Source organism: Hypomesus transpacificus, chromosome 7, assembly GCF_021917145.1.
Source record: "Hypomesus transpacificus isolate Combined female chromosome 7, fHypTra1, whole genome shotgun sequence".
NCBI lineage: Eukaryota > Metazoa > Chordata > Actinopteri > Osmeriformes > Osmeridae > Hypomesus > Hypomesus transpacificus.
This window is the reverse complement of record NC_061066.1, coordinates 5,881,646-5,896,936: the sequence shown is the minus strand read 5'-3', so window position 1 is coordinate 5,896,936 and position 15,291 is coordinate 5,881,646. Positions and strand designations below refer to the sequence as shown.

Below are 15,291 nucleotides of genomic sequence, written 5' to 3'. Positions count from 1 at the left end.
AGGCTGTTACAAATATATGGTAGTACCTTTCCTCAAAAACGTACAGTCAACATGACTGCAACATAACATGAAAACCACTACTTAGTTATTACAAAGTAAAAAAAGAGGCTGTCTAGTTACAAACATACATGTACTAGTACTATCACTTTTCCTTAAACAGCTTACAGTCAACGTGACAACCACTACCAAATAAAGCATTGTTAGGAAAATACTTCAATGCTTGTAGCTTGGAAATACATAGTTACAAATCTGTCAAATAACAAACATGCCATGACTACTGGTATACGGTACCTCAACAAACTAGACACGACTGCCGCGCAGCACAATTGCAGGTGCTGTGATATTCCTAATGACATCATCTCGCAGTACCTCATTTTCCGCGTCTTGTGCGGCATACAATCCTGAACTTGCACCAGTACTAGTTACACCTTCAAAGTATCTACTTTACTTGAGTTTGCAAAATATAAAAAAGTAAATGCCCTGGGATTTCTATTTGACGATGAGAGGGTCGTTGTCTAGGTTGTGACTGTCATGCTGGTGTGCTGAATGGGAACCGTTATGTCAGTGTGCAGGTGCTAGAGCTAACATCGGAGACATAATGAGGCTCTGGCTAACATTTACTAACTTGCACTGACAACCAGTTGGTAAGTTGGTAGCTTATGTCGTTGGCTAATGTAAGAGTAGCTAGCTAGCTAAGGTAGCTAACGTTTTCACATCAAAGAGTTCAAATTTATCTTCCCTTCCGGAAAAAATGCATGGCATTTTCAAAAAATGTCTCGATCCCCCCCCCAAAAATAAACGTACCGTCCAAAATAAGAATGTACCGGGTGGATTTTTTGGGTAAAAAAAATAAACGTACCGGTACATTTATTCGGAAGATGAGAGTAGTTTTGCAAATGTATAGTCTTTTCATTCCACTGAACAAAAATGAGGACCTCTGTCCAGGAACAGATATTTACATATGGCTCACTGTTTGTACTGACAGTGTGGGTTGAAAATGGAGGTACACCTTGGCAAGATAGTTGTTTTTCATATTCACGGTTCACAAGGACCTATCGACCCTGATTTTGGCTAAACATTTTGTATTTTCTTTCATGAACAACATGCAACACACTGAAAATACGTAGTCTGTCTGTCTGTCTGTGTGTGTGTGTGTGTGTGTGTGTGTGTTTGAGTGGTGACTACCTGCTTCAGAGCCAGATTTCCTATTATCAGATTCCACTTCTCTATTGGAGAGTCCATCTTTCCCACGTTCACCTGAGTGAGAACAGAACACGATCAGAACAAATAAGTTAGTATTATTTATAAAATAACTAGGCCTATATGTTAATATAAATATATACAAATATATTTTGTAATATATGTTACAAAATAAAATTCTACCCATTTCCTCAGAAAATCCACAGTAAATTATAAAAGAAGGAACCTAAAAAGTCATTGGAAGTACATGATATAGTCTCATTCTTCAGCAAGGGGCCGTTTCTAGTTCTTAAAATAGTTTTGGAAGGGGGAAGGCAACACAAATTCCTTTGTGTGGACACAAGAACAATAATGTAAATCTATCTGCCGGAGGTGGAGAGGACTATGGAACAGAGCGGAAATTCTGCCAACTCCATAGCATTTGAATAATGAAAAGAAAGAGTGCGAGAGACAGAAAGAAAGAGAGATAAATAGACAGAGACTTAAATAGACAACTAGAGAGGATTCAAATTCTGGGAAATTGTGGTGTGTGCTGAACTGATATTTATGTATATTTTAAATAAGTATGCACACTTACTATTTATGAAGATGGCATAGATTAAAAAGTAAACATTTGTTGCTGCTCATTTACACTTCAAAATACTAAGAGTGAATAGTGAAAATTTCCCTCCGTGCAAGAGGGAATGGTAAACATGAAACAGATGCATCAAAACAAAGAAATTGGGCAATACTGTTTAAAAATGGTCCTAACCTATATCTAACATGTTCTCACTGGCAGTATCTTATCTGGAATCGTTATGCAAACAGTACTCTCTGCAAACAAAAAAAATGCCTCCAAAAACGTAAATAGCATGAAATGTATTTCTGGAAAACTGTCTACTGTAACATGTTTAAGTGATCATTATAAACTCCTCAAAAAAAGTTATTTCAATTCGGAAAAGGTTATTTCGGTCGATTATTCCTCCCCTTCGATAATACCAATTGGTAATGTATTTTATATTGTTGGAAAGCCTGATTAGTCACCTTTACAACGAGGTACAACTTATGTAAGGAACGTGCATTTGTGGAATGAGAAACACAGCTAACTGTGTGGGTAGCGGCCCCAAAAATGTGCCAAAATCCCCTGCAATATTCTTCTGTTGGTATTCACGCTTCAAGTGGGATCAGCTTGGGCGTGCTGTACGTGAGTGTTCAGGGTGTTGATATCACAGCCTGGAAACATAGCCAGCTACATGCTATCACCCTGGCCTCTGCCTGTAGCATTTCTGCAGCCTTCTTGCCATTTTAGGTAGCAAGCTATCTCCCAGAAGTTAACAAGCAAATAATATTAATAACAATAATAATAGTAAATCATATTTATAATGCACTCAATATTTAGACAATCCCGGAGTGCTACAAAGCATATAGTAATACAAAAAAAAAATGTAAGTTTATTAATTAACTAGGGCTGTCAAGCGATTAAAATATTTAATCGCGATTAATCGCATAATTTCACATGATTAATCGCGATTAATCGCAATAAATCGCAAACTATTTAATCTGTTAAAAGTTTACCCCAATAAATGATAAAAAAAAACATTAACAAGGTGTACTTAAAAACTTCAAATAGGTCTAACTGGATGATAATTAGGGTTGTCCCCGACTAAGATTTTCTTTGGTCGACCAAGACTCGACTAAAACGTCTGAAAATCGATTAATCGAACTTTGAAACGCTTAAAAAAAACAAAAACAAAAAACGTCCAAACATTTTCGCGATCTGACTCAATGGCTGCTGGACATTGCAGATTCTGCCGCTAATAGCCTACTAATAATAAGACTCGTATCACCAGTCCTGTTGTAACCGATTGCCGATGGTATTTAGTATCTCTTGTACTACAAATTTAAAATATTGTTTGTTTAACATGCCAATCATCAGAGCGCGCTTATCACTGCCTGAAAACTTGCAGGATGCGAACTTACGTAGAAGCTGAATAAATAATTAAAAGCAAAACCTATAAAACACATTTAATGAAAGGCTTAAAGAGGGGCCCTAAGATGGTCAGGGAGGGTGTTCCATAGCCTAGGCGCAGCAGACCGGAAGGCCCTATCACCAATGCTGGATAGCTTGGTTCTAGGGACTTTAAGGGTGTGTAGAGTTGCAAGCTGGCAAGAGCAAGTAACAGTTGACGTTGTGTGCTCAAAGATTCTGACGCAAGTGTTAAGATTCCAATTGGCCCAGAGAAATTTCAATTATAAGAATTATCCAATAATGTTTCGCATTTCTAAGCCTGCATGGCATGCAGAAGAAGGGCAGCAGGGCCTCCGGTTCTACACGATTCACGTAAATGACCCAATTGTGGCCGAAAAGCGACAAGGTTGCAGGTCTGACTTTAGGTAATCGTGTGTGGGCGGGGTTGGGGAATAAGGGATTACAAGTAATCGGATTACTGTAATCTGATTACAAAATAATTGTACTATGGATAGAGGATTTGCAATACTTTTACATTTTGGAGAAGTCAATTTTCTTTAAAAAAATGTATCCTTTTAATTGCAAAATTGGAGATTTTCTCTGTGACGTTTCACATTTGCTTAACAGACACACTACTAGCTTGTTAAAACTTTGATCATGGCTGCCTAACAACAACGCAATCGCAAACATGTTGCACCAACACACTGCATTTTTCTCCTGGTGTTTCAATGATCAATTTGGGTTCAAAGGCAAAAACATAAAAGTTAAATGCAAGCTATGTTTGCTTAGGGTGAATCTCAAATCCAAAGATGTGAAAATGTGAAAGAATGCGCCCGAGCGGTCGTTTCGGTCAGAAGTGAAGAATGCACGCAAGCACCGCAGAACTTCCATGAACAAAATAGGCTTTAGTACGCATAATAATTACTCCCATAGGATGTACTCCTGCCAACCAGCCTCCCAATGAGCTGTGGCGGCACACCTTTATTCACCTGGGCGATACCATATGACGTGCGTCACAATCAATTGACATGCTCACCCGGTTTTCCCCCTTTAACACCATATTGACATGACACATTTTACACATACATTAAGTCTTTATCACGGACTGCCATAAAATCACTTCATACATTAGTTTCTTCAGTGTTTCCCACAGATTAGAAATGTAGTTGTGGCGGGGAGGGGGGTGGGGGTTGTCAGACCGGGGGGGGGGGGGGGGGGGGGGGGGGGGGGGGGAGTCGTAATAATTCCTTCGTTAATAATTCGTTACACAGTTAATTTGTTAATAATTTGTTACATTAAATATGAATCCTAAATGATTCACACCTTCACAAAATTAACAACAACTAATATATCATTTCTGCATTATGCATGTAGCCACGCTAGTGTAAACAACTATTTAACTGGTCGGCTCCAGGACGCCGGGTAAGTAGCTAGCTCCTGAGACTTCTCACCAAAAGAACGAAGGGGAACCTTCGAGTAAGGTACCTAGCGAAAAGTAACCTCAACTTTCCTCGACTTTTAGCAACGGCACTAGCTCGCTGATATAGCTGTCGGTCTTACTAGAACGGCGTATGTATGCATTGTTGCTAACGTGTGCTGACGTTGTGACTGTGCATATGCGAGAAAGACGCAAGAGTGACAGAGAGACGGAGGGAGGGCAGGGGAAAGGAAATGCAGCTGAACGAATACGCTGCGTGTTTTAACCTAAATAGCGATAAAAAAAAATGTTCACGAAACGCAATATGTGGCGGCCGGTGTTGATTCTGTGGCACACCGCCACAAATTAGTCTATGTGCGGGAAACACTGTTCTTTAAAACAGTGCGCACCCCTGCTCCCCGGATCGCTCTCCGCCCCCGGTGCGCACAATACACATAAATCACTTTGGGTAAATGGGAATCTGATGGGAGTCAGATGGCTGAGCGGTTAGGGAATCGGGCTAGTAATCAGAAGGTTGCCGGTTCAATTCCCAGCCGTGCCAAATGACATTGTGTCCTTGGGCAAGGCACTTCACCCTTCTTACCTCGGGGGGAATGTCCCTGTACTTACTGTAAGTCTCTCTGGATAAAAGCGTCTGCTAAATGACTAAATGTAATGCTGTCTGCGTCAAAAGATTCAACTTCAAACTTGAAGAAGCATTTGGAGGTAAGACTATGGCTAATGATAATTGGCAGCAGGTAGCTATACATACGTAGCCTGAAAATCTAACTTTTCCCAAACCCCGTGGGGAGGAGGGCCACAACATCATGGCCACCAACAAAACTCAGCAAGATTGTTCTTTCTCCGGCTCTAACTTCTGGATATTCGGTTGCCACAACAGACCGAATGGCTTCGCTCGCACCTTTCTCCGCCAGCCATTACTGAACTACAACTCAAACTAGGGTGCGACATCAACGTTATCGTTCTCAGCCACTCCCTCTGTTCGCTGATTGGACCGCCAAAAAAAATTCTGGCAAAAAACAACTAATATACCAAAAGTCCAGACCTAGTACAGAAGCAAAATTAAAATTGAGCAGAAGTACGTAGGAGGGCAGAGCCAGGCTAAAACATACGTGTACTGGTTACCTCCTACTGGTTACTGGTTGCCGTCCTCCACATTTAGTAAATACAAGTTAAATAGGGTTAGCTAGATGGCTAGACATCTACTAGCCCCTTATTAAACCGATTAGTTGGCTAACTAATTAACTTGAAAAATATTAATTGTGGTAAAAGGTATGCTATATCTTGGCAGAGACTACGTTAGCTGTTCAGCTGTCCAATTTAGATTAATTATTTGCTTGCCAAGTTTCAGTCCTAGCTACAACCACACATTATCTATCTAGTAGGATCACTGCTCTTTTGCTTTCAGCATAAATTGACAGTTTTTTTATAAATGTCCAGTAACAAACAATCAAATATGGAGTTTTTGATAAGTGTTGCAGTGAAGTATGTATGCTGTTAGTAAAGAAGTCACTACCATATAGTTACCAGTTAAAATAGCTAGATTAATCAGTCTTCAAAACTGATGCACTTCTCTTCATAATAAGCTAAAATGTTGAATTTGGTCAGGGTTGTTGAAAGAATTAGCTTGGTAGAAGCTTCAGTGTTTAAGTGAATCGTATCATGTCTGAAACTGCAGAGTTGTTGTGTGGGGTACCTCAGGGTTCTGTCTTTGGATCTATTCTGTTCCTTTTGTACAAAAACTCCAAATTCCAACAGAAGATTATTGCAGGGGATTTTGGCAAAAAAAATTGGCCCGCTACCTGGTTAGCTGTGTTGCTCATTCCACGAATGCATGATCCTTACAATTTGTACCTCGTTGTAACGGTGACTAATCAGGCTTTCCAATGATATAAAATACAATACCAATTGGTATTATTGAAGGGGAGGAATAATCAACGAAATAACGTTTCTGACCTTTTTTGAGGGGTTTATTTCCTCTAGGACAGATCATTAGTCAATTTAGCAAACTTTGTATTTTGTATCAACTAGGTTACAACTTTTTGCTTTTGAACTCAGATAAAGCAGAAACACTAATTAAAGACCCTCAATGTAAAGTCCCTCAGATAAAGCAGCATATTGGTAACTTAGGCTGTCCAGCCGAGACTGAGGAGCTTAGGTGTTGTTTTTGATTCAGCTATGTCCTTGGTGTATCACTCTAAATAATTAGTTAGAAACTGTTTCTTTCAACTGAGGAATATTTCCAAACACTAGTGTCAAAGGGTGAATTGGAGATGATTATTCATGCTTTTATTTACTCTCGTTTAGATTAGTAATAGTCTATTTAACTGTTTGAGTAGGAAGGAGGTTGGCCATCTCCAGGCTGTTCAGAACTCTGCTGCAAGGCTTTTAACGCATATTAACAAAAGAGCACACATCACTTCACTGGTTACCAATCCAGTATAGAATTCAATTTAAAATCCTGGTCCTTACCTTTAGAGACCTGCATGGTCAAGTCCCTCCCTACATCTGATTTGATGCAGCTTCATACCCCCACTCGTAATCTGAGGTCATTAGGGCAGAAGCTATTAGTGGTTCCCTATACTCATTTTTAAACTAGAGGGGATCGATCATTCCGAGCAGTGGCTCCTAGGCTGTGGAATGTCTTGCCTCCCTTTCTACGGTGTGCGACTTATGTCGAAGCTTTTAAAAAGCAATTGAAGACTGCTATTCAAGTAGGTTTATAGTTAGTCAAGAGGTTTGTCATGTTTTCTATCAAAAAATTCTTATATCGTAATTTGTGATGTAGTATTGCATTTTGTTGTGAAGTACTTTGTGATTTTTATCTGTGAGAGGTGCTATACAAGTACATTTTACTTACTTACTTACTTACTTACTTAGGGACTGTAGTTTTGTGTAAGGGTAACATATAGCTGCCTTGTTTTTTTTCCAGCATTCCAAGAATGGTAAAACAGGTTAACCATAATAACCAAAAAGGATTTGAACCAAGATTCAAGCTTACATAATTTTTTTTAAATATTAAATACATTTAATTAAGTGCTCAGGTTTACCTCGAATAATACGTTAATTAATTTTTTTGTGGTTACTATGTTCCTATGGTACTTAATGAATAGTTAAATATCAACCTTACATTTGAACCTTACATCGTCATATCCAATTGATCATCCTTATTTTAAGATTGGCTAATTTACCACTTATTTTTCCCTTTTAACTAAATAAGTAATTATAGGGACTACTTGTAAGGCATTCTGTATAAAAGATTAAAGAAACACTCCAGACCCCTAAACATCTCAATTGTCATGCCTCTCATGTTTCCATCACGACAGGCACTAAAAACACCTCAGTGCATTCGGTTTTTCCTAACTCAGCCTCCGTAAGTGACCAAAAATTCGTACAGAAATTCGTACAGTGACGTCACCTTAACAACGCTGTTGTTAGAGAGTTTTTAGTGCTTATCATGTTGGAAACATGACCGGCACAATTATTTTGATCTATTTAGGGGTCTGCAGTAGCCTGACGTTGTCATACTAATACTTTTCTGGTCAGAATATGAGTCTGAGAAACCTCCGTTGGGCTGTGAGTATGGGGCGTGTTTCAACCGAACTCGTAAAACAAATGCCTCTTCGCTCAATTGGATAGACCTACAACCAATCAGAGCAACGTAGTATGTTTACTTTTACCGAATCCCATAGGAAGGACGGCAAAAACATATTTTAGATCGACAAATGCCTTGATCGCGTTTCTCTGTTCCTCTTTCAAAATTAATGCGCTGTCGATGTCTTCTAAAACAGACTCGATGGCAGAATCATAACATCTCAGAATCAGAATGGGATTTATTCGCCATGAAAGTTTGCACAGACAAGGAATTTACTTTGGCAGGAAGGTCCATACGATAAACATATAGGAACCTAAAATTGTAATATGTGGACTATCTATACTAAGGGTACATAGTACTGCTAGTTTATGTACCCTAAGTGGAATTAGAATTTAATAAAATGTACAATAAAATAAAATATAACTTGTCATAACATAAAATATAAGTTACCACTTACAATATAAAAACACAAAAAAAAATATTATAAAAAATACAAATGTACAAGATACAATTGTGTAAATGTAATGCGTTTTAAGTTTCATTAGAGTCAGTGTGGACCCTTGGCCTTGTTGAAGAGGCCAACAGCGGAAGGGAAAAAACTGTTTTTGTGGCGTGAAGTATTGGTCCTGATGGACCGCAACCTTCTGCCGGAGGGGAGTGACTGTGTCCAGGGTGGGAGGAGTCGGCCACAATCTTCCTCGCTCGCCTCAGGGTCCTCGAGGTGTGCAGGTCCTTGAGGGAAGGCAGATTGCAGCCAATCACCTTCTCAGCAGTGCGGATGATACGCTGCAGCCTGCTCCTGTCCTTGGCAGTGGCAGCAGCGTACCAGACGGTAATTGAGGAGGTGAGGATGGACTCGATTGCTGAATAGAAGTGCACCATCATTGTCTTTGGCAGGTTGAAGAATTTTTTCAGCTGCCGAAGGAAGTACATCCTCAGTTGTGCTTTCTTGATGAGGGAGCCGATGTTCAGTTCCCACTTGAGGTCCTGGGAGAGGATAGTGCCCAGGAAGCGGAAGGACTCCAGTGTTGACTGGGGAGTCACTCAGGGTGATGGGGGGGGGAGTGGGGCTGTGTTCTTCCTGAAGTCCACAACCATCTCCACTGTCTTAAGAGCATTGAGCTCTAGGTTGTTCTGGCTGCACCAGGTCACTAGGTTGTCCGCTTCCCATCTATAATCAGACTCGTCTCCACCAGAGATGAGCCCAATAAGGGTGGTGTCGTCCGCAAACTTCAGGAGTTTGACGGACGGATGACTGGAGGTGCAGTCATTGGTTGTTGGTGCACAGGGAGAAGAGCAGAGGAGAAAGAACGCAGCCCTGAGGTGATCCGGTGCTGATGGACCGGGGGTCAGAGACTTGAGTTCCCAGCTTAACGCACTGCTTCCTGTCAGACAGAAAGTCTGTGACCCACCTGCAGGTGGAATCAGGCACATTCAGCTAGGAGAGCTTGTCCTGAAGCAGGGCTGGGATGATGGTATTGAAGGCAGAGCTGAAGTCCACAAACAGGATCATGGCGTAGGATGCTGGGGAGTCCAGGTGCTGTAGAGTGAAGCTGTTAACTGCGTCGCCCACAGACCTGTTGGCTCTGTAGGCAAACTGCAGTGGGTCCAGTAGAGGGTCTGTGATGGATTTAAGGTATGCCAGCACCAGGCGCTCAAAAGACTTCATTACCACAGAGGTCAGGGCGACGGGTCTGTAGTCATTATGTCCAGTTGGCCTGGGCTTTTTGGGCACAGGGATGATGGTGGAGGCCTAAGACAGGCTGGCACATGGCATGTCTCCAGGGAGGTGTTAAATATGTAGGTGAACACCAGAGACAGCTGGTCAGCACAGTTCTTGAGGGTGGCAGGGGAGAAAGCGTCGGGCCCAGCTGCTTTGCATGGGTTCTGCCTCTTGCAAAGTCTGTTAACTTCACTCTCCTGAATGGAGAGTGTCGTCACTGAGTTGGTGGGGAGCGGGGGGGAGGGAAGGGATAGTTCAGGGCAGTCCAATTGTCTTTCAAAACGACAGTAGAACTCGTTCAGGTCGTTGGCCAGACGAGAGTCGTTAGTGGGGTGGGGGGCTCTGGGCTTGTAGTTGGTGATCTGCCTGAGCCCTCTCCAGACAGAAGCAGAGTCGTTACTAGAGAACTGGCGCTTCAGCCTCTCTGAGTACAGTCGTTTAGCCAGTGTTTCCCAACCAGTGTGCCACGGCACACTAGTGTGCTGTGAGAGATTGTCAGGTGTGCCGTGGGAAATTATCTAATATCACCTAATTGAATTGTAATAAAGTGTGGCAGATACAAAAGAAAAAAACGCATTTATTAAAAAACTGAAAACAAATATTTCCCCAAAAAACAGTTCTTCATGCTTTGGCTTTTGCCTACTCTACCATTTTGTGAGTGCTTTGGTTCGCGTGAGTTCTAAATATTACCGACGCTTCCACCACAGTGAGTTATTTTTCCAAAACGAAAGCTATTTTGAAGCCATACTACAGCATTTGTCATATAGTTTTTGTCAATCGGAAAATAGTCGAGGAGCAAGAGGAACTCATTGAACTGAAACAAGATCGTGGTTTAAAGCTAAACTTTGCTGATTTTCCTTTGGACAGTTTCTGGTTATCTGTTGCCGTTCCCCCTTCTAGCCAATAAAGCTATTTTGACATTGCTCCCGTTTTCAACCCCATATCTGTGTGAGCTGAGCTTCTCAAGCTTGAATGCGATAAAAACTAAAAACAGAGAGAGACTGAGAGCTGTTGAGGAAGAGCTTTGTGTGTGTTTTTCTACCATTACTGCCAGGATATCCATTTTGTGTTCATCGAAACAGCCCCAGGTTTCCCACTAAGTATAAATACATTACAAAACTATATTATTAACTATATGTATTATAATAAAGGTCATCTAATCTAATATGTACTGTGTTAGTGTGAGTGTCATTTTGTGTCATTTTGGTTGGTGGTGTAACCCAGGATTTTGTAAATGTAAAAAATGTGCCACGGCTCAAAAAAGTTGGGAAACACTGGTTTAGCCTCTCTCACCGCCTTGCTAAACCTGTTCTTCGACTCCTTGAATCTGTCCTTGTCCCCACTCCTAAACGCGGCCTCTTTGTCCAGCCTCAGCCTTCTGAGTTTAGCTGTAAACCAGGGTTTGTCATTGTTGTAGCTCACCCTGGTGCGTGTTGGTATACAGCAGTCCAGCGGTAGCCATGTTTGTTGAAAACGAATTCAACTCGAGCGCTCTTTTGTGACGTGGTTGATTACGTTACTGTTGATAATTTGTCCATCATCGTATAAAGCGCGCCCTGACAATTTGATTGGTCCGAACAGCTCCTGTTCTGCCGTAGTTTTCCCCGAACCGAGGTTCTCCAGACCCAACTTCCCAACCAAATTAGTTTAGTTGTGGGCGGGGCTAAGTTGGGCTGGCAGCCAGGCTAGGTCTGCAGTGTTCCTTTAATAAAAAGTTATGTCAATTGTTTTAGATTATATCTCTGCCATTTAGTGGCCACAATAAGTGAATAACATAATTGGTTAATTGTTCCCAAACTGCAGTTTTTGGTGGAATTATCACAATGTGCTGTATGCATTTCTCAAACAATAAATACAAGTGTGTAAATAATATTCTGAATTGTATGTCAACTGCCATTGTTGGACACTATATCCTTTTTTTCTTTTGGTACACTACTACTGGTCATCAGTCCACCTAGAGTGTAATGCCCTTAATGACTTGGGGTGACCTTTAAATTTATTTTGGAGTGCTGCTGTATGTCCTGCTACAACAGTTTCTGGGGTGCTACATTTTTTTATTTTATTTAGTTTTTTTCCAGGTTATGTAAACAAACTTCAAATGGTTATGAATTCAGTTTTGAAAGTAATCCAAAAGTATTGGAAAGTAATCCGATAACATTAGAGTCTGGGTTATATTAGAGTTATGTTACTGATTACAATTGTGGATGGGTAACTAATAACTGCAACGGATTACATTTAAAAAGTAACATACCCAACCCTGCGTGTGGGTTTGTGACGTTAGTGGTGTTTGTGACTGTGGCTAGCTAGGTAGGTACCGCACGGATACAAGCAAAGCAATCAGGACGAAGACGAACATTTTGACACCGACATTGTCTATGTAGTGCCAAAATTGAGGGTTGAGTTAGGGTGGGAAAATAATAAAAATAATAAAGAATATATATGAGAGCCAATATAGGTTATACTCTCAAGTGGAGAGTAAACAGAAGACCGTTTTGAGTTCCGTTGAGCAGATAGCTCCGCAGTCGTAAAGTCCCAACTTCACAACATTTCATACAATTCTGAAGCAACGGCGGTAAGGATTAATAAAGCGGCAACACTGGGGCGCAACCCTAACCCAATACTAACAATGGAGACAGCAAATGTTATCGGTTAATACATTTTTAACCAGTTAAATTCTTAACTGCAATTAATCGATTCATGATTAATCATGAACATCACTAGTTTATAGTATATGTGTGTGGGCCTATGGTGAGAGTGAGGAGACCCTTTCAAAGTACATCACAATGACATGAGCTTGCTTTCTTCTGGCCAGTAGTGATGTGTTGTTCGTGAACGATTCGAATCCTTACAAGGACTTCGGAGTAACGAGTCCTCTCAAAGAGTGATTAGTTCTTTTTCTCGTGGCTGCGCATCGGGACTGTTGCATAGGCTCGTCCAAGTAAACAGAAAGTATTCGTTCATTTCCCGACTCGGTCTTCGGGTACGAGTCTTTGGATCATTTTTCACATGACCTGCATAGGCTCTGTACTGGTAGCTAGAGGAAACAAACGATTCGTTCATTTCCGGACTCTGTCTTTCTACGAGTCTTTGGATCCTTTTTTCACGTGACCCGCATTGTATTTTTTGTAGAGGAAACAGTTTCCTCATTCCCTTTCGCGTGGCCACTGTTTTAGTAAGACATGAATGATATTTGCTCAAGTCATCATACTGACTGGTTTTGTTATTTTCACTTTACAATTACACTTACAGTTTAGTGCAGTCTTAATGTTTGCCGTGATAATGAAATGCTAGTGTGATGATAAATGACCAAATCATACAAACTGTCATGATAACCTATGAACCTATTAGAGAATATGATACGTGTTTGCAGTGGACGGATAGCACCCCGCCCCCCCCCCCCCTGAAATGAATAAATGACTTAAAAAAGATTTGTTCATTTTACTGAACGAGATTCAAAGAACCGAATCAGTAAAATGATCCAAACTTCCCATCACTGCTGCGCAGCAAATTTTTGAATTTCCCCCGAAATAAATGTCAAGCTTATTTACATTTTTGCGGGCATATTTTCAGTTAGCAGATGGTACTGTTTGAATTGCGATTCCATCTGAAATACTGCATGTGATCAATGTTACAACAGCTTGTTTCAAAGGGGGTTCTTAATGAATGAATGCAATATGAGTAGGATAAATGCTTGAAAATATCACTTGAAGGGAGAAACTTAAGGTGACAGAGTCATAGAGGTTAGGACCGTTTTACACCAGATTGCCAATATCTTCGTTTGATCCAACTTTTCAACTGAGGCTGCTATAGCTTATCAATATTTCCGCTTGCAGAGGAAACGAAAAGACAACCGTTTCATTCTACACTTCACTTTTTGTATTTTGAATTGTAAATGAGCAGCAACAAATGTATGCTTTTAAATCTATGCAATCTTCATAAATAGTAAATGCGCATTTTTATAAAAAAATATACAGAAATATCAGTTGTAAAAATTACCGACGCTAGCAAGCACACCCTACAATTTCCCCAGAAATTGTACCCTCTCTAGTTATTATTATTATATTAATAATTATTATATGGATTGAAAATAGTGAGAATAGGAGGCCCCATGACCGTCTTTGCCTGGGGCCCCCAAACTACTAAATCCGCCACTGAGTCTACCAAGGCTACTCAGCTTTCCATTGTCATTTGACCTGAGGGATAAAATAATGCAGTGTGTAGTGATATGTTGGGAGCAGTGTTGGGTAACGTTACTTTTTAAAGTAACTAATTACAGTTACTAGTTACAGTCTTTCTAAAGTAACTAGTTTCGTTACTTAGTTACTTGCTGTAGAGAGGAAGGCATTAAGTTACTAAAGTAAGCATTACATTAAGAAAAGTATTAGACAATTCACCTTGGTCACTCTTATGCCCAGGAGGTACATTTAATGGGTTGACCTCAGCAACAGCACATATTGGACTGAATATTCAGTGTAACTCGCATATAACATGATCTATCCTCATTATACAGCAAAACCAGAAGCGGAGGGGGTAGGGGCGCCGAAAACCCCGGGCACCCGAGGGGGCCCCCGATCTATGTTTGTTTTTTCATAATTTCTCTTTGGCAACAAAACGTTGATTGTATCCATGGTAGACAATTTTAGTAAATATATATAGGCCTACATTTTCCGAAACATTTCTGTAATAATAAATCAGCTCGTAAATATATAAATAAAGGGAGTACAGACTGGTGAGCTTCCCCCCCCCCCCCCCTTGCCTTTAAGTCGGCACATTTGCATTCGACATAATTAGCGTCGGGCACATTGAGCCCGGTCCATGGGAGCTTGGTTCGCTTGTGTAGCTCGACCCAAATTGTTGCTAAAATAATTGTTATTTAGGCCTATGTTTGTTTATTATAAGTTGTCACTGTTAGGATGACTATAGGCTAAGCAGTAAACAGTACTGTCTATAACTTCATTTTGGGGGGCTTATGACCTCTTTGTTGATTGAATATAATGTATTTGGTAAATGGACAGATCATTAAACCCATGTATACATGGTTTTGTGTAGGCCTACAGTATACTGTGTGTGAGAGATTCTACTGAATGCGAGCCTACTGGCCTACATTTTGTTCGCACATTATGGGCTGTGATGACTGAACGCATTTATTATTGGCTAATATGTGCTGTTCACAATAGAGGGTGCCATTGGTTACTTTTTATGGTTATATTTTATTGCACTGCAAAATATTAATAATAGGGGCCCCCGAACCAGTTTCCGCCCCTCCTGAGACACCTTTGCTCCGCCCCTGAGCAAGACAGATCAAGGTAATAATCCACCATAATGAAAGCAATATTTGCATTAAGTTCCTGAATCAAGAAAGTCTTTAATCAATAAATAATGTTGTA

The 15,291-nt window shown here is 40.6% G+C and overlaps 1 protein-coding gene across 3 annotated transcripts in view; it reads right to left on the bottom strand.

Moving 5' to 3' along the window:
* slc41a2b (solute carrier family 41 member 2b) overlaps positions 1-15,291 on the bottom strand; it is a 78,439-nt gene that overhangs the window by 59,734 nt on the left and 3,414 nt on the right. For all 3 annotated transcript variants that reach the window (XM_047022537.1, XM_047022536.1, XM_047022538.1), the window contains one exon: positions 1,186-1,257. In XM_047022537.1, coding sequence (XP_046878493.1) covers positions 1,186-1,257 — 72 coding nt within the window. The remainder of the gene's footprint in view (positions 1-1,185; positions 1,258-15,291) is intronic.